The sequence below is a fragment of the Mollisia scopiformis genome (genome assembly GCF_001500285.1).
Source record: "Mollisia scopiformis unplaced genomic scaffold LY89scaffold_18, whole genome shotgun sequence".
NCBI classification, from domain to species: Eukaryota; Fungi; Ascomycota; class Leotiomycetes; order Helotiales; family Mollisiaceae; genus Mollisia; species Mollisia scopiformis.
In genome coordinates, this window is record NW_017263598.1 from 1,167,264 (window position 1) to 1,194,826 (window position 27,563).

Sequence of the window (27,563 nt, forward strand, 5' to 3'; positions counted from 1 at the left end):
ATATTTTTATTCGTATAATATAATCCGAATTTCGAAATAAATATATATATTACGTTAAAATTAATTGAAAGCTTGCTCGGCCACGCTTTGGTGACAACTTAGCAGGGTCTCGGGTACATTTGGCCTAAGTAAGCTATGACTTTATCCACGGCATCCCCGCATTCCCCAGACCCACAGAGTTACCTATTCTAGGGGTAATTTCGTGTCGGGCCCAATTCGTCATATGTTAGGATGATAAAGTTTCTTCGATCTGACCTAAAGACATGGGCACGGAGTACTTTCAGGGTCAGGGATATCCGTGGCGTCGGGTTCGAGGACGTTCGCTTAGTACTTGATGCTGCTACACTCGACAACCTCGACGTTGACTTGACACTATCTTTAGATTAGGATATTGAATGAAGACCAATTCAGTTTCGAAGCTACTGGTAAGTTATTTGGTGTGTAGTTCTTGATATGATTTCTCCTACGACGAATGCGCGAAGCGGGCGCCTTGAAACAATTTCTCTCCAACTCTGTGAACAAAAATGACGTGCAGTATTTTCTATTTATTTTTTGTGCAGCCACAAACAACTATTTGCAAGCATGATCTAGGACTCAAGCGTCACAAAGACACGATGCGGCAATCGGTAAGCTGGCACGGTGCTGAACCACCAGATCGGAACCACACTTCCTCTTTTCGACCAACGAAAAGTGTTTCCATAATGCACGTAAAGATTCAGACCGAACTCCGTTTCTCCAGAGGGGCTCAAACCCAATAGAGGAGCTGTCAATTACTTTTAGGCTAAATCAATAGCTCCAAATCCGAGCTGTCGCGCCAATGTTCTTCCAGACGCGGGCGGGAATGCGGGGTGAACGCGGAGGCCCCATGCTTGACAGCACTTCTTGGGAATAGATCAGCGTCGCCTCAAAGCTTGACATCGTTCTTGGGCTCGTGAAGTTTGGTATCCTATGATGATGTGGACGTGAGAACCGGTTAAATGCATTTGATGCTCGGAAAAACGTTTCGTCGTAGGAGAGGAGATAATGTAATCAGGGGAAATACTAAAGCAGATAAATTCCTGTCATATTGATCTTGCATTCGATTGTTATCATCATTCTCCACTTTGACGTTTCTACAATACAGACATGGCTACCGATACGGCTGCTCCACCTATTGATCCTGGTCGACTCGACACTCTTGATATACCTGAACTCCGACATAACAAGGGGAGATGGTGGTTCCAGGACCCCGGGTTGCGAAAGCTATACTTCCTCATTTTCATTGCGATCTTGAGTTCGGCTACCAATGGGTATGATGGGTATGTGATGCCTGGATGATTTCGCTGGAGTTCTGCTGACATTTCTAGATCGATGATGAATGGGCTGCAGGCCCTGACTTATTGGAAAACTTGTGAGCTTTGTTTGTACCATTCTTTGGCGCTCAGTGGTCATTGATGGTCTCAGATTTCAAAAACCCCAATGGATCTCGCCAAGGACTTCTCAACGCGATTCAATCTGTAGGATCTGTTTGCTCTCTACCACTTGCGCCGAACTTGGCAGACTGGATTGGCAGAAAGTACAGTATTTTCATTGGAAGTCTTATCGTGGCTCTTGGAGCAGGCCTTCAATCTGGAGCAACAGACACTGGAATGTTCATCGCTGGAAGATTCTTCAGTAAGGCTTTCTCAAGTCACACATTCGTCCATCACTAACTCATATTACAGTCGGACTTGGCTCAGGAATTAACGGTATCGCCAGTCCCCTGCTCATCACAGAACTAGCGCACCCCAACGAACGAGGAAAGATCACCGCAACCTACAACACCTTCTATTATTTCGGCTCAACAATCGCAGCATGGACAACCTACGGGACGTTGCAAATCTCCAGCAATTGGTCGTGGAGACTGCCCAGCTTGTTGCAAGTCGCACCAAGCGCTTTCCAACTCTGTTTCCTCTGGTTCCTGCCGGAAAGTCCGAGATATTTGATCTCGAAAGATCGACAGGAAGAAGCGATGAGGGTCATGGCCAAGTATCATGCTAATGGCAACATTCATGATGAGGTTATTATGTTTGAATTTGCTGAGATAAAGGAAGCTCTCAAAGAAGAGAAGATTAATTCTAAGGGCAGGTACATGGACTTGATCAATACTTGTGAGTAGTGCGAAGCTCCGGGATCTGAGAAATTCTGACTTGCTGTGCGATAGCTGGAAATCGAAGGCGTCTTTTCATTTGTCTCTGCTGCGGATTCTTCTCCCAGATGTCCGGAACGAGTCTCACTGGCTACTATTTGAGGTAATCTGCCCCTCCGTCAATAATCGTCCGGGAAAAGCTGACAACCCGGTAGCAAAATTCTCTCAGACATCGGTATCACCAATCCACAATTCCAAAACCGGCTCAACGGCATCATCGGCGTAACAAACTGGATCGAAGCCATTTGTTTCGCTCTCCTCGTGGATCGGGTTGGTCGTCGACCGCTGTTCCTCACCTCCGCTTCGGGCATGTGCTGTACGTTCGCGACTTGGATTGCTTTGACTGCTGTGCAGAATCGGACTGGAGCTGCTGGACCCGGAAAAGGCGTTATTGCCATCATTTTCTTCCATAATTTCTTCTATAATCTATGCTGGTGAGTTGTATCATCCGATGAAAATGTAGCTAGTGCTGACGAGTGAATTTAGGGTCTCATTGAACGTCGCATATCCCTGCGAGATCCTACCGTACAGACTGCGTGCGAATGGTCTTATGATTCAATCTTTGGCGACGAATGTGATGTTGTTCTTTAACCAATATGTCAATCCAATTGGTATCGAGCATGCAAGTTGGAGATACTACTTTTTGTTTGAAGGAACGCTTCTTCTACAGGTCAGTCTAGTGGTGAAAGCCATGTGTACCATTACTAAGAGATTCTGCAGCTGGTCACGGTGTATTTCTTCTTCATCGAGACGAAAGGCGCAACGCTCGAAGAGATCTCTCGTACTTTCGATGGCGAGGATGCCGTGGAGGAGATGAAAGTGCGTGCCTTGGTGACGGAGAAGGCTGATATCGTAGAGCAGGTTGAGAATTTGGACAATAGGGGACAGAACACTAGTACTGTGGGCCAGAAAAGGGATTAAATTTGGCACGATTAAGTGAAGGAAAATATCGAGGATCGTGATAAGTAATCATATTGTAGGAACTTGACTTACGACATACTGCGTTGAGAGGAGCATAAATAATTACCTTATCATCTTGTTGATTCTTGTAGCATGTGACGTTTTGATTGCGATTTTCAGATTCGGGCGTCCTGCTCAATTATCGATCGCATCCTGTCGCAATGATTCCATTCTTGAACGTTCCACTACAGAATTTGAAAGAACGCGGTTGGTCGCACGTACGACAGCTGGTGCGCCAGGGTCATGCTGCCGGTAGGTATGTTATAGCGAGCAATGACTAGAAGCAGGTAATCTTACTGTGCCGCACACATGAGTCGGCCGCCTGCATGGTTATCTATGCGAGTTAACTAAAACAGCGTATTGCCAATCAAAGTAAGATAAGTCGCAATAACGGCGTAGTGATTCCCAATGGCGTTTTAAGTCGTCTCCCACTGTTCGGGTGGATTGGTATCGCTTTGGGCGTTCCCGCATGCTGTCGTGTTTCGGCGCTGTCCCACCACACTATTCTTGAATCGCGAAAATGCTCGGGAGGTCTCGACGTAGTTCTGGAAGGATACTTCCAATTCTGCGGACGATGAAGATGTGTAGGAGATATCGATGGAGGGTGATCCGCGGTAACTCATCTAGTAAATCTGGACTCAGCAAACGGGAACATTCGAATGTACTGGGGCCTTATCTTGAACATGCGCATTTCGGCGTTGATCTGTGTAAGAGAAAGGAAGAAAGTGGAAAGCTCGAGTTTATAAAGGTTATTGATTAGCGAGATTAGATTAGAGGCGCGACGATTGGCTTTTCCGGGTAATATTGGACTTAATCGAAACACGCAATGGTAGAGAGGAATGCACTCAGGTATTTTGAGATATTTGTAATCTTATTAGACTAGGCTAAAAGGTGGTGGCCATGACCCAAAAATGACCCGCTGCTACCTAGCCTCTTAACTATCACGTGAAGTAGGAACACGACTCAGAGCTGGAGGTCAATAATCGCAACTTGAGACTTTGGAGGAGATCTATTTCTCGAGAATAATATCTCTACAACTAGAACGCCTTTACCGGGCGGCCGATCATCCTCGGGTGGCTGATTATTGAATGGGCGTGCGTTGTTTGATCATCTATTTTAAGGGGTTACGGGTTGCTAGTAGGGTGGTAAATGCCGAGCTAACGCGCGAACCCAACATTGCTTTTAATTTCCTAACAAAACTTTCTGCCCTCCCGTCTCCTTTTCCTTACACCTCCTCACTCATCCGTCATTGTTGGATTCTTCTCGATCCCATCACGATGGCTTCGGGTATGTCGCCAGAAGAACGCGCGATATACTTCCAAGACCCGGGTCATGGCAAGGTCGCAGATATTTGTTTATCGCTCGGCTTTGGAGATGCGTCTAAGAGCTCGAGCTCGCGATCCTACCTCGGACTCAGCCAGAAGGCCATCGACTTTCGAAAGAATTTTGTCAAGGGCCGTGGACTACATTTGTTTCCTTTGCAATACGACGATGCCGTGGTCCAGTCTTGCGCAAATGACTTCTTGGCAGCAAACGAGCAGCTCTTCGACCCTACGGATGAATCACGTGATGCCTCCCGGCTTACATTACCGGATGACAAGGAGAAGTATGCACGGCACTTGAATGACGTATAAGAGAGCATCTTGCTGAATTCTTTCTAGGATCTTAGAAATTCTTGGAAAGCTGATGTGTACCCAAGAATCAATGTTTCGAAGAAACGATGAATATCTCAAGAGAAGGAAGAAACAAGTGAGGGCATTACAAGATCACCATGGACTAGAATCTTCCCTCTGACTTCACTCCAGGTTTATCAGGAGCTCAGCGAGAGCGAAATGGAAGAGGTGGAGGTGGTGGATGAATCCACAATACACGTTCAGCCGAAACAGCCCCTTCCGCCTAAACGGCCAGAGAATTCGAATGGAGTCGAGGCAACGTTAGTCAGCCCTTGCCAATGCACTACTAATGTGTCATATTAACCAGCGTTAGTGGAACGAAGAGGAGCATCGAAAGGCATCTCGAATACACCTACCCCGTCAATGAAGTTTACCAGACAGTATCCCCAGACAGCTGGCTGTTTGATGTGAGCAACTCCAGATTGCTCTGTAGAATTTTGACAACTAACACTCCTTCTAGACACAGCAGCCGTGGCCCGATAGTGAGCAAGCATTCGCTTTCCGCTATTTTCACGAACGGAACCTGTACACTTTCACGAAATCGAATCGCTCTCAAGTAAAGCGTTTTGCCTTGGCTTTGCAGAAGCGCTTAAATCTTGAAGTCGATTCTGCTCAAACAGTCGTCATTCGCCAAAGATGTAAAGACCTCATCAAAGACATCTCATCTCTTTGGGGCGAGAAAGGATCTGGGTTCCTCATAGAGACTCCAAATGGATTCGTCAAATCCTCTCAATTCGAAAATGCTTGGAAATTTCACAGAAACTCGTGGGCATTCAAGGTTCACGGTGGCCTTACTGACGGTGTCATTGAGCTCAACCAAGCACCGACGGCAACATTTAAAGAAGAGAATCCAACTAAAAAGAGGGTATGTGTTCTACGAGCAACGTCCTATTGATGAAGAGAACACTTATGATCAGCAGCTTCACAACATTTCACCGTCTCCTACAGATTCGGACCCCGTCATAAACCCAGAGCCAAGCGCAAAGCGACCAAAGAACAGTATCGAGGGTAGCATTCTAGCGGGATGGCAGAAAACGACTACACATAATCCAATGGGAGTAGTTGAGAATGGCAATACTCCTCAGTCCCCCATAAACCAAGTAAGCACAAGGTACTCATGGAGATCTATGCCATCAAGCTTATGCCGAACCAGAACCCCATGCCTCTTAATACTCAGTCAGCTCCGCAGTTCATACCAGTACAGTTCGAACCCGTACAATTCGATCGAGCTCCAATGCCAGCTCGAGCTCCACTGCCCACGGCCCCCACGCCTCCAACTGCAGCACCCAAAGCTCCAGCATTTACCCCTGTCAATGTTCTGCCCAGCAACGTCCATCCAACCGATCTTCAATTTCACACCTCTTCAATGCCTCGTACTAGACCACTTGAACGAGGCCCTGGTCCTGTGAATGCTTCTACGCAGCCGCAGCCTCCTCGGCGTTCACGTGAATCAATGCCAGCTAGCAGCAATAACACGCCCGAGAATGCTAACTATGACCTTTTAAATCTCAGTCCGTCACGACTTACTCGCAGCAAGTCCACTGGAAACTTTGGTATGTACCGTCTGCTCATGATACCAATGAAGCTCTTATGATTTCATCACACGCTAATCAACCCAGCTGAACCTCCCGGCCCAGGACCCCTAGAACCAGTTTCGAGGAGGGTTCTGAGTTCAGTTCCGAATGGAATTCAAAACATGCCTCCTCAGCTTGCTACGCTTCAAAGCTTAGGTCCTCAGAACGTAGCTTCACAAAACGGAATGCCGCAGAACGCAACACTGAAGATTGCAACCCCGCCATTTGGAACGCCTAAGCTTGCCGCAAACCCTGCTCCAAACAATCCCCCCAACACTACTTCCAACGCAGTTGCAACTCTCCACCCCAGACCACCCCCAGCAGCACCATATGCAATGCCAGAAGCTGCAATCCCAAACCCGTCTCTCCCAGAGCGTCCCCAGCAATTCCGCATCCCAGACTCAACAACAAAAACTCTCACCCCAGCCACCTCACCCACGGACTCTAAACCCGCATCCACTTCCTCATCAGTCGCTCGACCACTACTCTCCACGCCGCGTCAAACGGAGACCCCTGAACCATCATCTGCTACTGCGCCCCTCTCCCATCAACGCCTAACCTTCATCCTCGAGAACCAAAAGCGGTCTGCAGACCATGACAACCCTCTTTCAGCATCCGACTTCCGTTCTCTTTCCATCACCGACTTCTTCACGCTCTTCTGTGAACGCAGCGGTAGGGATAGAGAAAAGACAGAGTATCTAATCTTTAAGTATAATTGGGGGTACCGGGATAGTTTTGTGGTGAAAGAGGTCGGGAATGAGGTTGAATGGGAGGAGATTAAGGAGCGGGTGAGAGATACGTTCTTTATGGCGAGAGATAGAGCGGCGGGGCTAGGTTTGAAGAGGAGTGGGAGTGTGAAGGGGAAGTGGCAAGTCTGGGTTATGGGGCCGGAGGAAGAAGATGAGGAGTGGTGAGGTAAGTGGAGAGGGCTGGACTGTAAGAGTGGATGATTGGGTTGATGGAGAATTTGATTGTGCGAGTAAAAAGTCGGTCGTTGATTAAAAATGTGAGTTTATATTTTGACGGCCTTCGGTATAAGTAGAGTTAAAATAGTCAGCCGAGAAAGTAATATTTTTATCATAACTTTTCATTTGATTCTTGCATGCTATACTATTTTCATGTCCAATCATGGTCTCTATTAAGAATCGACCTATTCCAAGAATGTAAATGATCGAATTTGTGCTTGGTCTGACAGCACTGTGAGCTAATCGGAGTGAGGACCGAGTTCCGTCTTCAAGCACGGAGTGCGCAATGAATGCGCTGCTGTAGGCATCAAGATAAATTCCCATCAATACGTACCTACGTCTATAAAAACAAATTTAAAAGTTAGGAATCTGATCCATCTGCAATAAATTGAACCTGAACAAAAGATAATTCTACGATCCTCGTAACGATGTTCGACACCGAGAATAATTTATACTACCAGCAGCGCCGCCTAGAAAACGATCGCATCTCACTAGAAATATTCGACGTACCGCTCCCACCCCTCTACTACCAACCTCCATTTCCACCAGAAAATATCTAACACACCCCACCCTACAGCCGAAAATCCACTCCGCGCCCTGGATGCACGCCATAAACACGCACCCCGAACCAATTCAAATACATGTCCTTCCCAGCCACCATCCACACCACCTCAGATTTCACAACTTACTACTACGGACCCCGTCGCGCCCAGCCCTCAGACTGCATGTACGCCATCCTCACCCCAAGACACGCACGAATACGCCGGTACCATCGCGTTAGAAACCACGAGTCGCAAGCACGCCAGCACGGAGCTGGCCATTGTCATCTTCCCCCAGTTTCACAGGACGTATGTGGCGAGTCATGCGATCGGGTTGCTGTTGCTGTATGTGCTGGATCCGCCGGCCAAGGGAGGGTTGGGGCTGAGGAGGGTGGTGTGGAGGTGTCATTGGTTGAGTGAGGCGTCGAGGAGGGTGGCGGAGAGGATGGGGTTTGTGTTTGAGGGGGTTATGAGGTGGGAGAGGGTGCTTGAGGGGGGGAGGGTGCGGGCGGAGGCGGAGGAGCTGGGGAGGAGGAATGGGACGGGGGGGAAGGAGGGGGTGGGGAGGCATAGTGTTGTGCTTTCTGTTGTTTGGGATGAGTGGGAGGTGAAGAGGGGGATGGTTGTGGAGCAGATGGAAAGAAGGAAGTAAGTGTGGTGAGGGCAGAGTGGTAATAGTTTCTGGCTGGCCAATTGGTGGGTGGGATGTTGTTTTGTGTGGCAATGTCCTCGATGAAGTCTCTAATGTGATGAGAGAAGTGGAGTTGGGCGCATAAGTGGGAGGCAACTAGAAAAATGAGCTCATTTTAGTAGTTAGGCTATAAGAATATAGAGTTAAGTTCAATAGATGGGTTGGCGCTTTGGTTCATGAAAAGTAGATTTGTTGATAATATGAGTCTATTTTGTGAGTACTCGGCATAACCAGATTTGAAAAGTAAGCCATAAGCCGAGAAATTAATATTTTTATTATAACTTGTTTGTTTCCTGCGTCTCGTAGTATTCTCAAATCTAATCACAATCTCTACCTAATTCCAATTTACTCCTTCAACTCTTCCCCTTCGCCGCTGCCTCAATCTTCAACTCCCTTTTTTCTTGCCTATGCGCCCTTGCCCTATCTTCCCTCTCCTTCCTCGCCTTCCTCCACTTCGGTCCCCTATTCATAATCAACAACAGCATCGGCGCAAACCCAATAAACAGGAGCGCCAGAATCGTATACGCCCATCCCCACCCCACCCTATCCACCAACGGGAGCAACACCGCCGAGAAAACAGCCCCAATCTCGCACCGCACGAAATTATTCGCCGCTGTAGCAACCGACGGTTTCCCCGGATAGATATCCACCATCAACACATTCAAGATCTGAAAACAAGACGTAAGCGCATACCCCGTGAAGAACAAAAACACCACAGGCACCGCTACCGACACCTTCGCAGTGAGAATCCATCCATAGGCAACCAAGAATGCTCCTCCGACGAAAAACACCGGAAACGCGACTTCGAGACGCGCGCGCTCGATTGGGAAGTTTGTTAAGTCCTGTCGCCGATTTTTGATGACAGGGACGTTCAGTCTCGCGCACCAGCGGCGGTAGTTCCAGTCTACGAGACGCCCGGAAGTGAAGGCCGAGAGTACGGAGCCGGCGCCGATGGGAATGAACATCAGGCCGATCTTGACTTGGCTGAAGCCGTAGTTCTGAGAGAAGGCGACGGATGCGCCGGTGGAGATCGCATAGAAGCACCCGAGGCCGAGACCGGTGGCGATGAGGAGGACGGCGCTTTCTGGGTCTAGGAGGACTCTGAGTGTTGAGATGGGGTTTGGGAGTCTGAATTTATACTTGCTGGCGAACTCGGCTTGCTTTTCTTCGTTGATTTCTAGGCCTTTTTCTCTTCGATGTCGATGTCTGATCGTATCGGTGATGTTGCGAGAGAAGAAGGGTGGAGGGATGGAGCCGTTGTCAACGACGTTTCGACAGGTTTCCGGCATGAATAGAATCAGGGGTATGAAGACAGCGCAGGAGAATATGATTAGGAACCAGAATATCCAGTGCCAGCCAGCGTATTCTCCGATCACGCCACCGAGAATGGGTGCAATCATCGGACCCATGATTCCTCCGAGGGAAGCATAGGCGATATAAGTTCCTCTTTCTGCGGAGGTTACAATGTCACCCACGACACCGTTTGCAAGAGCGACGGTCCCAGATGAGCCCGCTGCTTGGATCATACGAAGGATGAGAAGCGCGACGTAGTTGTTTTGAAGTGCTAGACCGATGTTGGCGGCTGTGAAGACGATGAAGCAGTAGATGTACATTGGTCTTCGACCTTGGCGATCAGCAATGTCTGCTACGAATGAAGGTGCTATTCCTTGGATGACCTATAACTGTCAGCAGCTATCTTCAGGGCGAGGGAGAAAGAGACGTACCAAGAAGATCGTAACAGTGATGTTGATCTTCGAATTCGTAACATTGAGATCCTTGGATATCGTGTCGAGTGATGGATCTATCTTTGTTAGTATCATGATATCTCGTAGTGGTGTCAAAGTGGGGTTGATACAGACAATAGATAGCAGTTGCCATGGGAGAAAAGAGTGAAGCCACAGACGCCACCATGATGATAAGTTTCTTTTGTGTGACTGTCAAGATGCTATAGTCTTCTCCAGTGGTCGTCACTCTTTGGATGGGTTGCTCTGATGGAGGCTCTCTGGAAGGATCATGTTGGGCTTGAATAGATTGACTCTCCTGCTCGGTAAGATTCGTTTGTTTCTCGTTTGAGCTCATTGATATTTCATTCTTTTCGTCGTCCACATCTTTTATTTGGGGAGAAGTTGCTTCTCGTTTCGAATCCCGAGATGCATCGTGATATGGCATCGAAGTCTCCTTCTCAATAGCACCAGAGCTGTTGTCGGTAGTACCCGCCATCGGAAAAGGGGGCCGCTTGCGAGTCGAGATAGCAGATATTGCAGCAAGGCAAGTTCAGACGAGACGCAGATATCTTCAGAAAAGCAAAAGACGCATGATACAAAAGAAGAAGGCAAATCGTCTTCAGCCTCAAGATATATGAAAGATGTTGAAAGAAAGTGATTTGCTAGTCTCGAAGATCGGGTGTAGGAACTTAAATCCGCTGCGCACGGCAAACCGGCACCTAGGCATCTAGCCAATGGGGAGGCGGCATCAATTGTTTCGGAGCGAGAGCGCTCTCGGTTATTTCTGGGGGCCGGTTCGCTTCATCTTAGGAGGCATATCACAACAAGTTATCATTGCGCATCAAGCATTTCATGTAGTTACGATGGTTTCCGTTGTCATAAGTCCGCTGGAGATGATCTTTTTGGCATAAGAAATAAAGGGGATGACTCATCGTTGGATAATTGAATGCTACGTTGACACATGAGTGGTGCTGAAAAAGGAAGCTATTCATTTCGCATCGCCTAAGAAAAGGGGTAGCAGTAAGCTGCAGTTGGAAACGAGTCAGAGCACAAGTCTACTCAGGATGATGAACAATTCCATATGATGTAAGTGCCGAAGATCTCTTTAAACCTCCATCCCTTCACCAAACTGTCTCCAACCCGTTCACGCCAACTGGTCTCTCGCCCAGGGTTGTGATCCTGAAGCCATGTCTCAACCCCTCTTCCGGATTAGAAACATCATAATCCGAGATAGCGGTATGAGCCGTAACCCTATTGTCCCAAAGTGCAACGGTACCATCTTCCCACTTCACACGGACCTGTCCATGAGAGATGTGCTATTCAGATCCTCGTCAGCATTTTCCCTCATCTTACCAATAGAGACCAGGAAACAGGGTTACCTTAAACAGCAACTTTAACAACGCATCCGACTCCTCTTCTTTCAACCACTCAATTCTCCTCGTAAATCCCGGATTAATGAACAAAGCTTTCTGGCCCGTGACGGGATGAACCCTCACAATCGGGTGCTTCGAAATAACCGGTTCTCTCCTCACGAACTTTCCATCTCTCCTCGCCCCCTCCGCTTGAGGATGTCCAGAGTGTTCAGCTCTTAGCCCCTCCAACAATTTCTGGATCGGCTCGGAGAGACGTTCATAAGCCACGACTTAAGAAGCCCAACCCGTGTCACCACCCGTGGATGGGACTTGGAGCAGTGTCAAAATGGTGATGGCGGGCGGTTGATGCTCGTATGACACATCGGAGTGGTAGCCTGTTGTTGTGAGACGAGTTGATTTGGGCTGGGTTTTGATACAGTTAGGCAAGGGATTCAAGCCATGCCACTAAAACTTTTTTCAAAAGCTCTTCTTGTCAAATGAGCAGGAGAGCTAACTTCTCTCACGTGTGCTCCTAGACCTTACATAGTTGGTTCAGAGGCTCTCGAGTTTGCTTGTCATGAAGTTTCAATTTTAAAATTCAATGAGATATCTTCCTTTTGTCAATGGAACACAATACCTGAACTAACATCAGCCTCCTTCGGCTAATAAAGAGCATAGTCGTCACCGATGATGCTATATATCAACAAACCACTAACTCTTAGCCTTCTTCTTATCGATACCACAATCGCATCCATATATTAGCGTAGCCTTCTCTTTTTTTGACCAACTCGCTAAGTACACATATAGATTCTAATAAGCAAAGCTTCTACCATCAACCACTCGGCTGGCCGTATGGTTGATATATCAACAACGCTTTGCGCTTGGGCACCAACAGCTCGCAGCTCCCGATCATCTCCGACGGTGAGCGCGAGTTGTTGATGTTTTGCTTTTGATGTCTTGCTTTTGATGTCTATTTTTATTTTTCAGTTTAGAATTTTTAATATTTATTTTGCTCTCGTTTCACGCGAATTTTCGGATTGTGAAAACTTGGGAGGATCGAAAGATGACAATCACGGTAGAGGTTATCTGGCCCGAGGTAGATGTTGTGGAGTTCGATGTGGTCTTGGACGTGTGCTCCAACAGGCTGTCGTGCCAACATCATCAGCTACTTGAAGAATTGGCAAGATGTACAAATCTTACGTGGACATGCAACTTCCCAAAGTACTCTCCAAATTCTTTCTGCTTCTGTGCGCCAACGTCTTTGAAGTCCTGGCCACGAAAAACGACAACCCCTCGTTCAGCAATCAATAACGCCAGCTCGTTCTTCTGCGCATCGCTTAGCTTGCTGAGTTGTAGTTCTCTGATCTCAGTGCCGACTCCAGGAGTAAGTTTGGTGATGGAGACATTTGGGTCACTGGTATTGAAGAGGTGAGGCTTGGTTGCTTCAGCTAATGTACCTTTGTCCGCGAACTCGAAGGGTTCGGTGGGTGGGAATGTAGTGTTGTTGTCGTAGACTGGGAGATAGGCTGCGTAGTTGTACTGGTAAATTAGCTACGTTCAGAAAGGTTGTGGCTGTGGTGCTTACCCCATGGTGTGTCTTCTCGTTAAAAGCCTGCTTGACACGAATTTCTGGATCTGATACTGGGTCTTTAGCAAGCGAAGGCGTCATTATTGGGACTTTCGGAACAATCCGTGAAGTTGTTGAGGGATGAACAATGGCTATGCTATGTTGATGTGAAAATAAATATCCAGACTTAGCCCATCCTTCGTGACTGGCAAAAGTGTCTTCATATATCTCTAAAACCAATTGATGTCGCAATCCACTTGTTTTCTGGCGATTCTCAAACCCGTATGATTGAGTATTTACCTGCACTATAATGACTCTCAGCGAGGTTGTGATAGGTAACAGTTGTCCAATAAATTGTTCTGGACCAAGCCTTCACATGTCACCATCTACCCCACGTTTCGCTATTCGTGCAATGATATTAGGAGTGCTAGGAAGCGTGGTGCTAAGAACGGGTATCGGCAACGGTGGGCTGGCTCCAGGTTATCTTGTCAACTTGATTGGCCCGATCTGCATTTGGCGTAAGCTCGACAGAATTCCAGCCGATCACGCAACTTTCGTGGGATGGAAATGTTCAACAAAGTATCAACAAAGAGCGGGGTATGAGATAACATTGATAGTAAGTGGTAGAAATTCTTTGCAGGTGTCCCATATGACAAACGCATTTGATCTTTGCATATTGTGGAATTTGAAATGGGGAACTCAACGTAGGATAGTACTTTCCCTTACTATGAAAGTAAAGCAAGCGAAGTATCACATCAATTACAGCGCCGAGTGTGATAGCTTTAAGCAAGAAGTGAAAGTCTTTGAACCCGACGGCAGGAATGACTTCCAGTTCTGCAGGTGAAAGGTGTCGCATCCACGATTCGCTGTCCCGCAGATGGAACACTAGCTGTCATTTTGCGGCACAAAGATATAGAAAGACGGGGGAGATGAGCTAATAGAACGATATTCACAAGATAGGGAATAGAGAATCAACAACACTAGAATGGATCTCTGGAACATGGAGCGTTGATACTGGACATGTGAGAAATGAGATTGGAAGCGGATCATCATTCCTTGAACGATGATATCGTGAAGCAAGCAACCCTCAATTATTCTGATGGGATCTATCAAAGCCCTCGGAAAATGGTTCAACTTGATTGGAGAAGATGCAAAAGGAAGAAGTGAGGAAATAGGCTTTCCATTTTACCAGCAAGCAAAGCGCGAGACCGGTATCCTAACAATCTAAACTACCGCAAACAATGCTGTATCTCCAAGATAACGACTGACAAAGAAATTCGTTCTGTTCCATCGATTCCATGATGATGACTACCCATCTAGTAGACAGTAAGCTTGACAACAACATCCTTGCACTGTCCCAAAGCATGGTACTTGTCCAAAGCAGCCTTCGCCTCAGGCTTAGAGAAAGCCGCCTCAGCCTCCTCCAAACTGTCGAATCCGCAGACACCGAGACCGACAATCTCCTCGCCCTCGACGCTCTTGGCTCCCCAGACATCCTTGCCAATGGCACCCATCAACTCCTTCCATGCGGCCCTGACGTCGTCGATCTTGCTCTCGTCAGAGACTGTGATGCGGGAGAAGCGAACGAAAGGGTGGGTGGCCTTCTCGGCGGGGAACTCGGAGCAGGCGAAGAGGGCGTGGCGGGGAGGCTCGACTCCTCGGGCTTCCATCTCCTTGCGCTTGTTCTGGATCCATTCGCTGTTGGCGAAAGCTTGCTCGTCTTCTCTGGTTGCGAACGCTGTGGATGCAGATGTTAGCTGAATACTGGACCAGAGTCTGGAGGGGCAAGTTCTTACCAACGGTCTCGATGTACTTCAGTTCGCTGATTGCCTTGCCGTCGATGGCGACGATGGGACCGGCAGAGATTCCGAGAACACCGGGTTGTGCTTTCATCTCAGGAATGGCCTTCTCAATTGCGGCCAGGAACTCGGTCTCCTTGCCAGCTGGCACTTGAGGGTTGATGAGAGTGATGAAAGGCATTTTGATGGTTTTTGATGGTAGTTACTGGGAAAGTGTGGAAGTGGGTATTGGTTTGGATGTATGTAGATTGTTGATGCTGTAGTTGATGATGTTGTGATGATGAACGAAAATCTCGAGGGCAAGGCGGAATACTTATACAATTCGCGATTGAAGTCACAGACCGCATTGAGCCGGATCATCGGTCGTATGAAAGGTGCGAACCAACTTGTTCGCCAATTTGTTGTTCTCCGATCCAGATCCCGTACGCATAAATTGCACACATCCCAGACCCCAAGGTTTCTGGCGTTTCATTTTGAAGCTCGGATTCGTAAACTAGCTCATGGAAATTCTCGCTTCTGAGTTTGATTCGTCGAGAAGAGAACAAGGGATCTTGGGATGAGAGATATTGATTATGTCAGATTGATGCTATCCAAACTTCATGGCAAGGATCGGGAACGGAGCATATTTTGAATGCCGGAGGATGGCACAGTATCCAGAACCATAGGTGGCACGGAAATTTCCCCGGACGGAGCTATCCATCGAAGCCGAGCCAGATTGGATTGATCCGTATCTGCGTTTGAGGCAGCAGCTGAATTGGTAGAGTTGACTGGGTTGGTGCTGTAAGTGAGAGTGATATAAATTATGCTATTGATCCTTCGTTCTTTCCAGAGGTAAGACGGCGTATTCGCACGGATGAGGCTTGAAGCTTAATTGGACGTATACATCGTGCCAAGTCGTTCGATAGTCTTCTGAAAGAGACACAGAACAAATCGTAACTGTTCTGGTACATCCGAATTATACGAGTATCTTCATGTTTCGTCTGAAGCTTGATGTTGGGGAAAGGGGTTAAAGAGATGCCCCACTTGCTGTTTATGGTGATGATGGCAGAAAGTGAGGCGGTGTATTGAGAATCAGGGGCCGAGCCGTACCGAGGCTCTAACGCAGGGGATCTGATCCTCTTGCATTTCGAAGGATTGTTCTAAAAATGTTTGCATGAACCATCATTTTCAGCCTCAAAATAATAACGTTGGTAAATATCCGAAGTACAACACCGAACATGAAGGTGAAGATCAAGAGGAACAGAATTTAATTACATGTCTTGGCAGAGGAGAAAGCAGGATTCGGAGACAGCGAGACTTCCTCTACTGCTAGGATGATGTTTTATGCGTAAGATTCTGGGCTTATGAGGCATCTGATCTATGGAACATCGATTAACTTGATACTAATTGAGTAGCAGGTGTCGTAGGAATATTGAGGACTCATCGGCATATCCAATTCACGTGATGTTTTGATATGGACTGGAAGTGAATTTATTACAGGAAAATGGTACTTTCCAAACAGAGACGTCGTATTTCAGGCATAAATTTCTCTGCTCAACGTTTTCTGTCGTGATCCTTCGATATCTCTCGCTTGGTTTTGCTTTTGTCCTCCAATGTTTCAGCAAGAACCTCCATTTTTGCACGCGGGCTGGTGTATCACAAATTTCTCCACTTTCCATTCTTCACAACTTCTTGCTATCCATTTGAAGCTTTATCGATAAATCTTGGATCTTTCAATGCCCAGCGGTCGTTTCTCGCCTGTATCTCAGCTCGGTGAAGGCACTCCTAGTCATGTGACGAGAGCTACCCATCCCAGCCCGTGCCGGATCCGTTGTCTTCTCTTCAGGTCCAAAGACACAGTAAGCCCACGACCTTTACCTCGAAAGTCTCGAGTACTGACTATCTGTTCAATATAAGCTTTGAAACTCGACGCGCTGCCCTTGCTTCTCTCAGCTCCTAGGTGAGACAATAGCAAAGAACGCAGGACAGAGGTCTGCTACTTGCGGCCTATTTGAAGGTAACCTTAATATTGTTTCATTCATAGTTTTGAGACTTTCCGAACCTCTGTCTTTGACACCATCAAGTGAAGAGGGCTTGGAGAAATTGGCAAGCATAGTCACGTGAGTAGCTCTCAAGTCGATGATATCGAAGTGAAAGCACAGCTGCAACTCTTTCTTTCCCAATGAGAGCCGAACTCGTCACTTGCAGTACTTCGAGGTGCTTCCTCCAATGTCTCCTACTGTATTCCTTTATCATTAGATATTTGATAATCATGCTCAATGTCATGCCACCTCAATTCCGTTTCTCCTCCCCCTCCAGCCTCTACAGTTGGAACACTTGTGCTTTCAGCAAATGTTTCTTTTAGAAGATAGATGCTCTATACCATCTGTGGCTCTTACATAAATATCATGACGTATAGGTCCAGTTGACTTCCGATGGTCTTGAATACAGTCGAGTCATCTGCTATGAAGGTCCAGTGGTCACCACTTCTTAATTGTCACATATTCTTGAACCAGAGATGAGATTGAATAGAACAAGGGAGAATGTGGTCTCTTCGAGTATTATCATGACGTGCGGGAAACGTTAGTACTGCATAGTTGTCTTTGTATTCTCTTAGTATGTTGTTAGGGAAAGTATATTTCGATCAGATGCTCATTTTGTAAATTTTATTGACTCACAAGCCATGATAGTGTAAGGCGTTACTTCCTACGTGTTCTTTTCTATTCCATGTTCCAGCTTTTAATGCACCAATCGCGACCAAAGTATGCAAGTGCGAAATGTGGTCTGATATGTTGACGTTGTGAAAAAGCATATTCTGATCATCTGCTCAACACAGAACACTTCTGGCCTTTGATTGACAAGAAATTACAAAGTTTCTTGAACTTGTGTTAAATTCGTTAATTCCTCTTATTCCCTCTCTCCACTCTGCCTAATAGTAGGATTTTGGTTGTGTTTTGTTGTCATCACGAAGTTGTGGTTTGTGCTCGGCTGAGTTAGGGGAAAGTATATTTCTCGACTAGGGCACAGCACTCCAAAATCTTCATGACACATGAATACGAACATGGAATCAATGACACCTTGTAACGTGTTCCTGATGGTTGCAATTCCCATGTCTTGAGGTCAGAGATTAAATTGGATAATCGCTTTCATCATTCAAGGTATCCGTTGACAATGTTCAATATTGCTGCATTATGCGAGCAGATTGGGTAGGAACTTCGCGTTCATAAAAGAGGAATACCTTGATATCTACTACTTCCGGAGAATCATTCATCGTCTGTCGCATATCCCGAGCGGGTCAATTTCAGCTTCAATTGTCGATTCAAGCATGTGTGTGCCCGCACCGACATCGCAGACCAACTCCACTGCCTTCTATCTTTTTTTACTTACATAACGTAAATTCCATCTCATCTGGATGATTTCAGTGCTATCATAGTCTCGTCTCACTTCTGCTCTAAGATCTCTTGGGAAAGACAGATCTGCTTGATGCTCGCTGAAGAGGTCCCACTACAGATAACAGTCGAGGAAGCAGCAATTGACCATGCTTTATGAGAACGTAATTTGATGAAAGCTCCATTGCGAAGAACTTTCAAACTATAAATTCCTTCTCCTATTTTCTTCACATGTTCTCGCTTAAGCATTGAGCCCTTTTCTATGCATTCGTCTTTACTCGGGTTCCTTCATATGCAGCAGAACATCACTTCAGGATAGTACGACATGTTTCAAACTTGCCAAAAGTGCTTCAAAACTCCTAGACTTGCAAAGTATTATCTCGCACTGCCGATCTCAAGATCCGTTGCTATTGGTATCTCTATGTCGCAATGCTGTTCCACAATTTCATTTTCTTGGACCCGGCTTTCATCTCTTGTGACCTGAATAGAGTTCAACCACCTCACTGACAATATGCCCTACCATCTTTGAGTCACAGTCTGCACGCACACTACAAATGAATACTTGTCCTTTAATTCGGACATGTGAGCAGCCAGCTGTTCAAGTGGTGTATATAAACCCCCCATTCCTCCCACTTTCCCTCTCATTCCTCCATCCCTCCTACATATTTTTTTCCTCACCAAAAAGCGCATTTGCACCCAGCAGCACGTTTCACCAATACCCATCGCCATATTACACCACCGCCACATCGACAACACCGCAACAGCATAACGACAGCACAAGTAAGTAACCTCCTCCCGCATGTCTTGTAAACAATATTGTCGTCGTCCATGCTCTCGTCGTCGCTGTATCTGCTTTCGACCTCGTCGTCGTAGAAGTCTTCTTGTCGGATAACAGTGTGATCAACTTGAAGTTAGCGACCCCCTCGCGTTCGATTCATCAGAACAATATGAGTAGTTGTTCATTGTGAATTCGTAGAACTCCCCAGCCCTTAGAAAACCCCAGATTTTTTCTTCTGTTACAGCTTTTTCTTCCTTTGTGCGAACACTTTTTGCGAAATGCCTTCTGTGCGAAGCACTTCGCACAGTGAGCGAGCACTGCCGTGATGTAACCTCTTCTGCCAAGGTGCAATGACTGAGTCATGAAGACGATGAAATCATCGTTGAAACTCTATTATGTGGCTTACATAAAGGTCTTACTTGATGACCACAGTGTTCTTTCTACTTCTGAAGCTGTTGATGTTTGGTAAAGGTTAATCCCAATCGCACCTTCCCCCTTTTCGCATTCGCTTAGCTTAGCGCACGGCACAAGCATATGTCCCCACTTTTGTCTTCCAACAATGGCATTATTCTTTCACACATCCCTCATCCCCCATCGCACACAAAGACTTGATCATTGTTTCGATTGTTGTTTCTGTTATCTAATCCCATTCTCAAAACTTTCCTTCAATCATAATCACTGCTGTCTTGACCAATGCAAGCGTGCAATGTTGTCTTCTACTGCTCTCGTCTCTTCTTTCCCATCCTTGCAGAGCTTCTTGTATTTTTAATTCATTGTTTTAGAATGTTCTTACTTTTCTTCTTCGCTCCCTTTTGGTTGTTCTAGCAAGGTTCGCGATCGAAGATCGAAGCAGTGGTGCAGTTCTGCCACCAGAATTCAAAATGCTCCCTTCTCCCACTTTTTCAACGTTCTGACATTTTTGCAGTCGCCGCAATGCTTTTTAGCACATTGTATACAACTGCATGTCTTTGTTAGAGGGGAGAGTGTTCCTCGTTAGCCGCCGGCTCTTCTGTAATAAATCGTCGGCTTGCCGTTGGAAGAGTGTCTGAGCCCCAGTAAAATTGTGCCCGCTCTTCACAAATTGCAGCTCTGTATCCACCTCTAGCAAGTCTAGTAGGTGATGGTCACTCGGCGCCGGGCGTCGCACCCCTGCACGAGGAGAACAAGATCACAAGGCCTCTCCTTTTGCGATTGGTTTGTCTTGTTCAGCGCAGCCTTCGGGCTTGCACGTGAGTAGTCCTTGCCTCTTTCCTTACTTCGTTTGCTGATTGTATCTTGTAGTGCATGCCTTCTTCGGAAGATGAAACTTGAACCGAAAAGATAGAGGACAGAGGCTTCGCTGATTTGACTTCTCTATTGCCTATACCGCAAAACTCGTCGCAATTATGCGTTGAGCAGGCATTGAAGCTCGCGTTGACCACGCCGCAGCCTGCTGATATCTTCTTTCTGTAAAAACCGTCGGACTTGTCCGTTGTCAAGAGAACCAGTGTCTGAGCCAAAAGAAAATAGTGCACCCTCTCTCTCTAGGTTCGCCTTCAGGCTGGGCTGAAGCCGGGGATCTCATTGCACCCACGAGAGTCCGCACATCTTGTTCTGGAGCCTCCACGTCGGCGATGGGTGTCAGTACTTCCTTCTAAGTGGAAGAGCGAAGCTAGTGCCAGAACGCCCGGTTGGCATTTGGCAAATATCTGGTATGTCTCTGCTACTGTCCCTTCATTTCAACGATCATGCTGACTTTTTCAAACACTTCTCTCCGGGAGTAAAATCTCTATACCCTCGGGTAAGTCTCCCCAGTATTCCGCTGCATTGAAGAAGTATGCTGACTTCGGTTTCACATCACTTTCTGGATACCATTGCACATGCAACTTGACAACAAGTTTCGTTATTCTTTCAGGTAGGATTGGCACTCCTACCAGCACTTTGCACATTATGCTGAGAAGACGGCTGTGGATTTTAGATTCTTTCAAGGTAGGATTGGCCCTCCTACCAGCACTTTACACATTATGCTGAGAGGACGGCCGTGGATGTAGATGTTCCTAGGTAGGACTTCGCCACTCTTGCCAGCACCAATGTACACCGTTGCTTACAGGTCGTCCCGGCCGCAAGACCATGCCTCCTATCAGGTGAGAACTGGCCCTTCTCACTAGCACTTTTGTCCTTGCACATTTTTGCTAAGAGGACGTCCTGGCTGCAGGTTCTTATCTATTATTAGGTGAGAACTGGCCGTCTCACCAGCACTACTGTCGTTGTGCACTTTTGCTGAGAGGAAATCTTGGCCATAGGTTTGAAAGCATCAGGTGAGACTTGGCCACTCTCACCAGCAATATGTTCTTGGGCGCTTTTGCTGAAAGGTCGGCCGTGGATGTTAGTTGACTTCCAGGACATCCAGGTAAGACCTCAATAGTCTTACCAGCACCATCGCACATCGTTGCTGATAGGAAGTCGCGGCCGTAGGCCCCTGCTTTTGATTAGGTGAGAACTGACCCCCCTCACCACCATTACTATCCTTATACCCTTTTGCCGAGAGGAAGTCCTAGCTATAGGGCGCAACCCTTCCAATGTGTGTCACATGCATCACTATCCTTACTTTCCACTCTAAAGGTGAGAGTTGGCCCTTCTCACCAGCATCGTTGTAGTTGTGCAATCTTTGCTGAGAGTAATTGCGGCCGCACTTCTGTTTTACGATATACTGTCATTGAGCGTTTTGCCGCGAGTTTGCTATTGCTTTCACTATTATCAACCACAAAAGTAAGAACTGGCCAGTCTTACCAGCATTTGTGTTGTTCACCTTTGCTGAGAGTAGCTGTTGGGCATAGCTCCATGACTTTCTTCATGATATGTACAATTCAAGGTAAGACCCGGCCCGTCTTACCAGTAATCCTGCCATGCATAGTTGCTGAGATTACGTCTGGCCAAATGTTGCAGGTTCCTGGTCCTCTTTCCTACCACAGCTGAGTGTTTGAAAACTTCTTGTTCGTTGGTCCCTTTGAAGATGCGGTTCCAAGGTAAGAATTGGCCCATCTTACCTGCAATGGTGCAGCGAATCTTGCTGAGAGTACGTGCCAGCCGCAGAATTACCCTTGCGCTTCTTTCAACACCATAGTTCTCATGTGATATTTTGCATGACAGCTTTAAACAGGTGAGAATTGGCCACTCTTACCAGCACCATTGCACGTCGATGTTGACAGTAGATGCTAGCTCTTAGACTCAGTTCGAGATAGCCTAGGTGAGATCCACCATCCAAGCCCCATGATTCCTAGCCAGTTTTGTCGGGCGATCTCACCAGCGCATCCCACACCGCGCTGATCGGATGGCAGATTGACCTTGCTTTGCAATGTAAAGTTGAGTGGAAATGTCAGAAGTTACCTATTTATTGGGCAAGATGCTACTTGGTAAGACCTACCATTCAAGCCCCATGAGCCCTCGCCAGATCATGTGGCGGTCTTACCAGCACATCGCACAGCGTGCTGACAGTAGGATGGCAGAACTCCATATGCTACAAGGCGCAGCTTCACCTGCTGTCTGATTGTCCGTACACTTAAGCTGCGGGGCGAGTGCCCGAAATCTTCCAACTTTTGCAGGACATTGAGGTCTCGAAATCTGCAGCCTTCTTCTGTATATTGAAGAACTTTTGATTCCATATCGAAGTCTGTGAGGAATGAAGTCGATCAAATACCAGGTAGGACCTACCATCCATGCCCTTTGTCCCTTCGCCAAGGATATCGGGCGGTCCTACCAGCAGCATTGCACAGCGTTGCTGACAGGTCATCTTGTGTCCTAGCCTCTTCCTATATATCCTTGTCGCCAATGTCATCTCGCCATCTTCCATTTCTTCAGGTAAGACTCACTATCCATGCCCCTCTTTTTGGCTCGATGATGGGGCGGTCTTACAAGCATAATTACACCAGATTGCTGATAGGACATTTTTGTGTTGTCCTAGACTCTCGCGATAGTCGCAGCTTTGTGAACTTCTATCAAGGTAAGACCACTATCCATGGCTTGCATCACCTGGCCAGTGATGACAAGCCCGGTCTTACCAGCAAAATTATCCAAGATTGCTGACAGGACGTGTTGGTGTTGTCCTAGATTTTCGCAATAGTCGACTGTTATCTGCATCTTTGTGAACTTTCATCAAGGTAAGACCACTATCCATGGCTTGCATCGTCTGGCCACCGATGGCAAGCCCGGTCTTACCAGCAACATTACGCAAGTTGCTGACAGGACATTCGTGTCTAGACCGTGTCCATTGTCAATCATCGGCAGTACTATATTGCTGTCGTTGTCATTATCTTCAGGTAAGACCACAATCCACGGCCGACATCACTTGGCCCATGATCGTCGGCCCGGTCTTACCAGCACCTTGCACATTGTGCTGACTGGGTATCCGAGTCTTAGGAGCCAGATTCGGTTTCCTTTCAAGAAATACGGCACCCTTATTGACATTCCTTGGGGTAAGATCACCATCCATGGCCTCATTGCTGGCCAGCAATACGAGAGCCCGATCTTACCAGCAAATTGCACACCTTGCTGACCGGATGTGTAATCTTGGATAGTCTTCATGTTAGCTTAGGCATCAGCGGAGTACGGGTTTGCCAGCTTTGAGGGCTATTCAGGTAAGATCACTATCCATGGCTCCACTTTGTCTCGGCCCACAATGTGGGAGCCCGATCTTACCAGCACATTGCACATCGTGCTGACAGAACATCCGTGTTCTAGATTATGTCGATGGTGCCCGAAGCCCCATAGCGTTGTGCCGTCTTGACGGACATCAAGAGCTGTGCAGGTGAGATCTACCATCCATGCCTTTCTGTCATGGCCCAGACAGTGGGCGGTCTCACTAGCACATTGTACACCGTGCTGACCGGAAAACCTGTGTCCCAGATATCCTTGAAAGTTTATCACCCTGGTCGATCGTCCTGAGACTCTGTCCTTGTAGACGTTTTCAAGGTAAGACCCACCATCCAAGCCCTCTTGTCATAGCCGAGTCAGTTGGGCGGTCTTACCAGTACATTGCACATTTTACTGACAGGACGTCCTCTGTCTTGGACTCTGATTGCCAAATTTTCACGCAATAGCACAACCTGCTTTGCTGACTTCAGAGACCTTTTGCGAAGAACTTAGTCGCTCGTCACGTGCACAAGAGAGGTAAGGTGCGGGTATTCCTTTGCGCTAGAGACTGCTGTGCTGATAATATCAGATGAGGTGTCAATTCATTACATGGTGACTGCCTCAACATCTTTGGTGGTAGTGACCTTTGGGTTGGAAAGTATATATGGCGAAAGATGAAATGTAAACAAGCTGGATGATGTCACTGCGGGGGAGTGAGAAAAAAAGGGAGAGTGTATGTAATTTTATGAATCAAGAACGTTCATTTTTATATCCAAAAATAATAAATAATATAGTTTACTAAAATGTACTACAACTTCTATTTCCAGGTTAATTTTTTTTTTCTCTTTGTAGCCCGAGCACATATCCGTCCCTCAAGCCGTTTTGCGTAAGCGGCGGACTTAACCCAGCTTTGCCTGACTTCGAATATCCTTAATAGAGTTTCAGAGTTGCTCATCAGTGGACAGTCAACCTGACGTACAGCGAACCTGTAATCTTGAGAATAAATCTATGGGGGCGGGCAAGGCCTATGCACATGCCGAAGCGCCAATAAATGGGGCGCCAGCCTTCGCCGAACTCGAGTGATTCCTCACTTCTTCTTTCAACCAAATTATTTTCCGTACTCAAACTCTCGACAATCAAAGCTTGCTCCGACTACATAGACGTTAACCAGCAAATCGAACTTATCTATAAGGTGGGAGTCGACACTTTGGGTCGAAAAGGTAAACCAAACGCGTACAAACTTTCTCTCTAAGTGAATATCGACCTTCCACCCCGACCAACTCCACTATTAAATACAGACGCTTACAATGTTGGTCAGAAGGTGTCCTTCAGCGACGGCACCGCCTGGCTGGTCCGCTTCCCTCACGTTGGGAATGTTTGTAGTGAATATGCCGATGAGAAAGTTGCTATGGAAGTCGAGGCGATGAGTCTCATCCGCGAGAAGACTAGAAAAGCGAGCCTAGTGTGGAAACGAAGTGTGCATATGCATCGACCATGGGGAGGAAGGGTAAGCGAGCCTGACTCTTGCAGGTGAATGAAAATATACCATGCCTTGAATCACGCAACACCCACACCCGCTTTTCATGCTGCCGCCTTTCCCTATCACCCGGCCCTTTTGACTTTCTAGCCCCACTTTCCGCCCCGAACACGTCAGTCTAAGCCAGTGAACACGCCTCTGCGCTCTCTACAACACACGACCTATTCGCCTGCACTTCTTCGCCCAATGATGCGAGCATCAAGATCAAAGCCTCGTGCACCGAGGAACTTAACATGTATGGGGGCGTCCGCTTGTAGGCTGGTTCCGGGTACGTCTTGCGCCAAATTATATGAATCAGGTTCATCTCACGATTCGTAACCTCTCTGATTAACTTCATCGCATACTATTCACGAACTAGTAGAAGCTCGTTGCTAGCAAGTAATTCGTTTCAAAAGCTTCTTCATAGGTATGTATGTTAGCAATATTATTCATTGTTCAGTCCGCTACGAAATCTCTGCTTATGCCTGGCTTCTCTTCTCGTAGCTACTTGTACAACGTATCGCAAACATGTGCATTGAATATAAGACAACGACAATATACAGCGGTGGCTGTCAAAATCCTCAGTGCAATAAAGACAGCTACACACCAGGGCCTGAGTGTCCCCAGAAACCCTCTAATGGCGATATTCGAGAATGCCCGAACTACGAACTTAGGACTGGGGCGTCCAATAGGGTGAAAGGGAGATGCGAAGCACATCGCACCTATGTAGGAAATCTTTGGTGAACGTCTTGATTTGTTAAACTCACTATCATCTAGTTTTATCACAAGTAGTTTGAAATGGAGGAGCAAAGATCAGAAGAACAATGGCTTGAGGCGTGTAGTGGTTACATTTCCATTATATAATGCAAAAATCGTTCTAGAACTTCTTCTGCATTCCTGAAGCACCCTTGCCAGCAGCTTGTAATGACATCCCCGCACAATATGCTCGTCACATCAGGAAAACTTCCTCTGATGTAAAGCTCAGTAATAGTATCGTCCGGTATGCCTTCATATGGTCGCCCCCCGGTCATGATCTCGTAGAGTGTCGAACCAAGTGCAAACAAATCAGATTGAACTGTGCTTGGCTTATCGCTGTCAAGCTCGCGAGGTAGTTGATGTGATGAGTTCTCGAACCCGAGGACATCGCCGTCGCTGAAGCTAGAGAATCCAAAATCGCTGATTTTCACATGAAGCTCGCTGTCGAGGAGAAATTGGCGGGCGGCAAGGTCGGAATGGATTATGCTTTTGCTATGAATGAACACGACTGCTTCTATAACCCCTTGTGCTAATCGAATACGGCATTCGTCGGATGTATCGTGGTGGCTCCTTAAACAGCTTTCGATGTCTCTATGTAGTGCGTACTCAAGATCTACAAAGAAATCCCCTTTCGCAAGGCACTTGATAACTCTTGGATGATCGCCAAGGTAGAGATAAATTTTGCCTTCTCTTTGAATTGATTTCATAGCGAGGTCCAGATCATCGGAATCTGGAGCAGGAACTTTGCGAACTCTTCCTCCATCAACATGGTGAACATGGGTGAAAACGCCAACTCCAATGAAATTGTGCTTGTCCAGATAATATTGGACATCCTCTGCAATTTGAAGCTTCCGCGAAGTTAAACCCTCGAATTCTGATTGTGAGACATCAGCCATGTTTAGGAGGCATAGACAAGGTGGGTGCTATTGTTGGTGTCGTAAGGTAATTAATCACGAGGTGTTTAAGAGTGCGATCACGTGCAGCGCATTTCGGTATCATTATCCGGCATAGGGCACAAATTTCATCCATGAAGTCGGCCGGAGATTTCACTTCTAGCGCGCCACACGGCCACAAGCGAACATTTCACATTCGTGTCCCTTGTCTGGAGCCGCTTCGAACAAAGATGGCTTTCCCTATGACTTCGCTCTTGTGCGTATCAACTAGAACAGTTAATATTGCTTTCTTTCTAGCCAAGTGGTCGTACAGTGGAGCCTTCAAAATCCAAACATACCATGCAGATGGTACGGATATGCTTGAGAAAACTGCAAGCCGGCACTCTGTCAAATGCTTTCTTCCTGTCATCAAAACCTTATCAATCAGCATGTGTCTCTCCGCGCGCGTTACATTGCATAAGGAATCGATAAAGCTATCGTGATTTGTTAAATATGCCAGCGCATAGTGGGGAGAAGGATTCTTTTGATGAAGAATTACCGTTGGAACAATGGAGCAAGTTCAATGGGTTGCGGATGCTTGCTAAATACATGATATATGACCTGACTGGATGACGCCTATACAAGTCCACGTCA

At 46.9% G+C, this 27,563-nt stretch overlaps 7 protein-coding genes across 7 annotated transcripts; 3 read left to right on the forward strand and 4 right to left on the reverse strand.

The window, feature by feature from the left end:
* Nucleotides 1–263: 263 nt before the first annotated feature.
* Nucleotides 264–3,088, forward strand: LY89DRAFT_699078 (putative transporter; the record flags this gene model as incomplete). Its single annotated transcript, XM_018217029.1, has 9 exons — nt 264–308; nt 1,207–1,298; nt 1,347–1,390; nt 1,444–1,653; nt 1,704–2,129; nt 2,183–2,270; nt 2,323–2,601; nt 2,654–2,837; nt 2,888–3,088. The coding sequence occupies 9 exons, from the start codon at nt 264–266 to the stop codon at nt 3,086–3,088; spliced, it is 1,569 nt and encodes a 522-aa protein (XP_018068446.1).
* A 1,216-nt stretch (nt 3,089–4,304) lies between these two features.
* LY89DRAFT_784879 (uncharacterized protein) lies at nt 4,305–7,444 on the forward strand. Its single transcript, XM_018222829.1, has 8 exons — nt 4,305–4,733; nt 4,789–4,876; nt 4,933–5,060; nt 5,114–5,207; nt 5,261–5,665; nt 5,721–5,900; nt 5,954–6,353; nt 6,420–7,444. The coding sequence occupies exons 1-8, from the start codon at nt 4,405–4,407 to the stop codon at nt 7,286–7,288; spliced, it is 2,493 nt and encodes an 830-aa protein (XP_018068447.1). The 5' UTR covers nt 4,305–4,404; the 3' UTR covers nt 7,289–7,444.
* Nucleotides 7,445–7,767: 323 nt separating this feature from the next.
* LY89DRAFT_721205 (uncharacterized protein) lies at nt 7,768–8,697 on the forward strand (the record flags this gene model as incomplete). Its single annotated transcript, XM_018218623.1, has 2 exons — nt 7,768–7,845; nt 7,889–8,697. 2 exons carry the CDS (start codon nt 7,768–7,770, stop codon nt 8,528–8,530), a joined length of 720 nt encoding a protein of 239 aa, XP_018068448.1. The 3' UTR covers nt 8,531–8,697.
* A 225-nt stretch (nt 8,698–8,922) lies between these two features.
* LY89DRAFT_590396 (MFS general substrate transporter) lies at nt 8,923–10,648 on the reverse strand (the record flags this gene model as incomplete). The annotated part of the gene is made up of 3 exons (XM_018209592.1): nt 8,923–10,245; nt 10,294–10,370; nt 10,429–10,648. 3 exons carry the CDS (start codon nt 10,646–10,648, stop codon nt 8,923–8,925), a joined length of 1,620 nt encoding a protein of 539 aa, XP_018068449.1.
* A 766-nt stretch (nt 10,649–11,414) lies between these two features.
* On the reverse strand, nt 11,415–13,314 carry LY89DRAFT_699081 (TauD-domain-containing protein; the record flags this gene model as incomplete). Its single annotated transcript, XM_018217030.1, has 6 exons — nt 11,415–11,609; nt 11,673–11,909; nt 11,976–12,068; nt 12,670–12,789; nt 12,846–13,196; nt 13,231–13,314. 6 exons carry the CDS (start codon nt 13,312–13,314, stop codon nt 11,415–11,417), a joined length of 1,080 nt encoding a protein of 359 aa, XP_018068450.1.
* Nucleotides 13,315–14,528: 1,214 nt separating this feature from the next.
* On the reverse strand, nt 14,529–15,192 carry LY89DRAFT_590976 (uncharacterized protein; the record flags this gene model as incomplete). Its single annotated transcript, XM_018209630.1, has 2 exons — nt 14,529–14,950; nt 15,009–15,192. 2 exons carry the CDS (start codon nt 15,190–15,192, stop codon nt 14,529–14,531), a joined length of 606 nt encoding a protein of 201 aa, XP_018068451.1.
* A 10,934-nt stretch (nt 15,193–26,126) lies between these two features.
* LY89DRAFT_651175 (kinase-like protein) lies at nt 26,127–26,956 on the reverse strand (the record flags this gene model as incomplete). Its single annotated transcript, XM_018212140.1, has 1 exon — nt 26,127–26,956. The coding sequence occupies exon 1, from the start codon at nt 26,931–26,933 to the stop codon at nt 26,127–26,129; it is 807 nt and encodes a 268-aa protein (XP_018068452.1). The 5' UTR covers nt 26,934–26,956.
* Between the last annotated feature and the right edge of the window lie 607 nt (nt 26,957–27,563).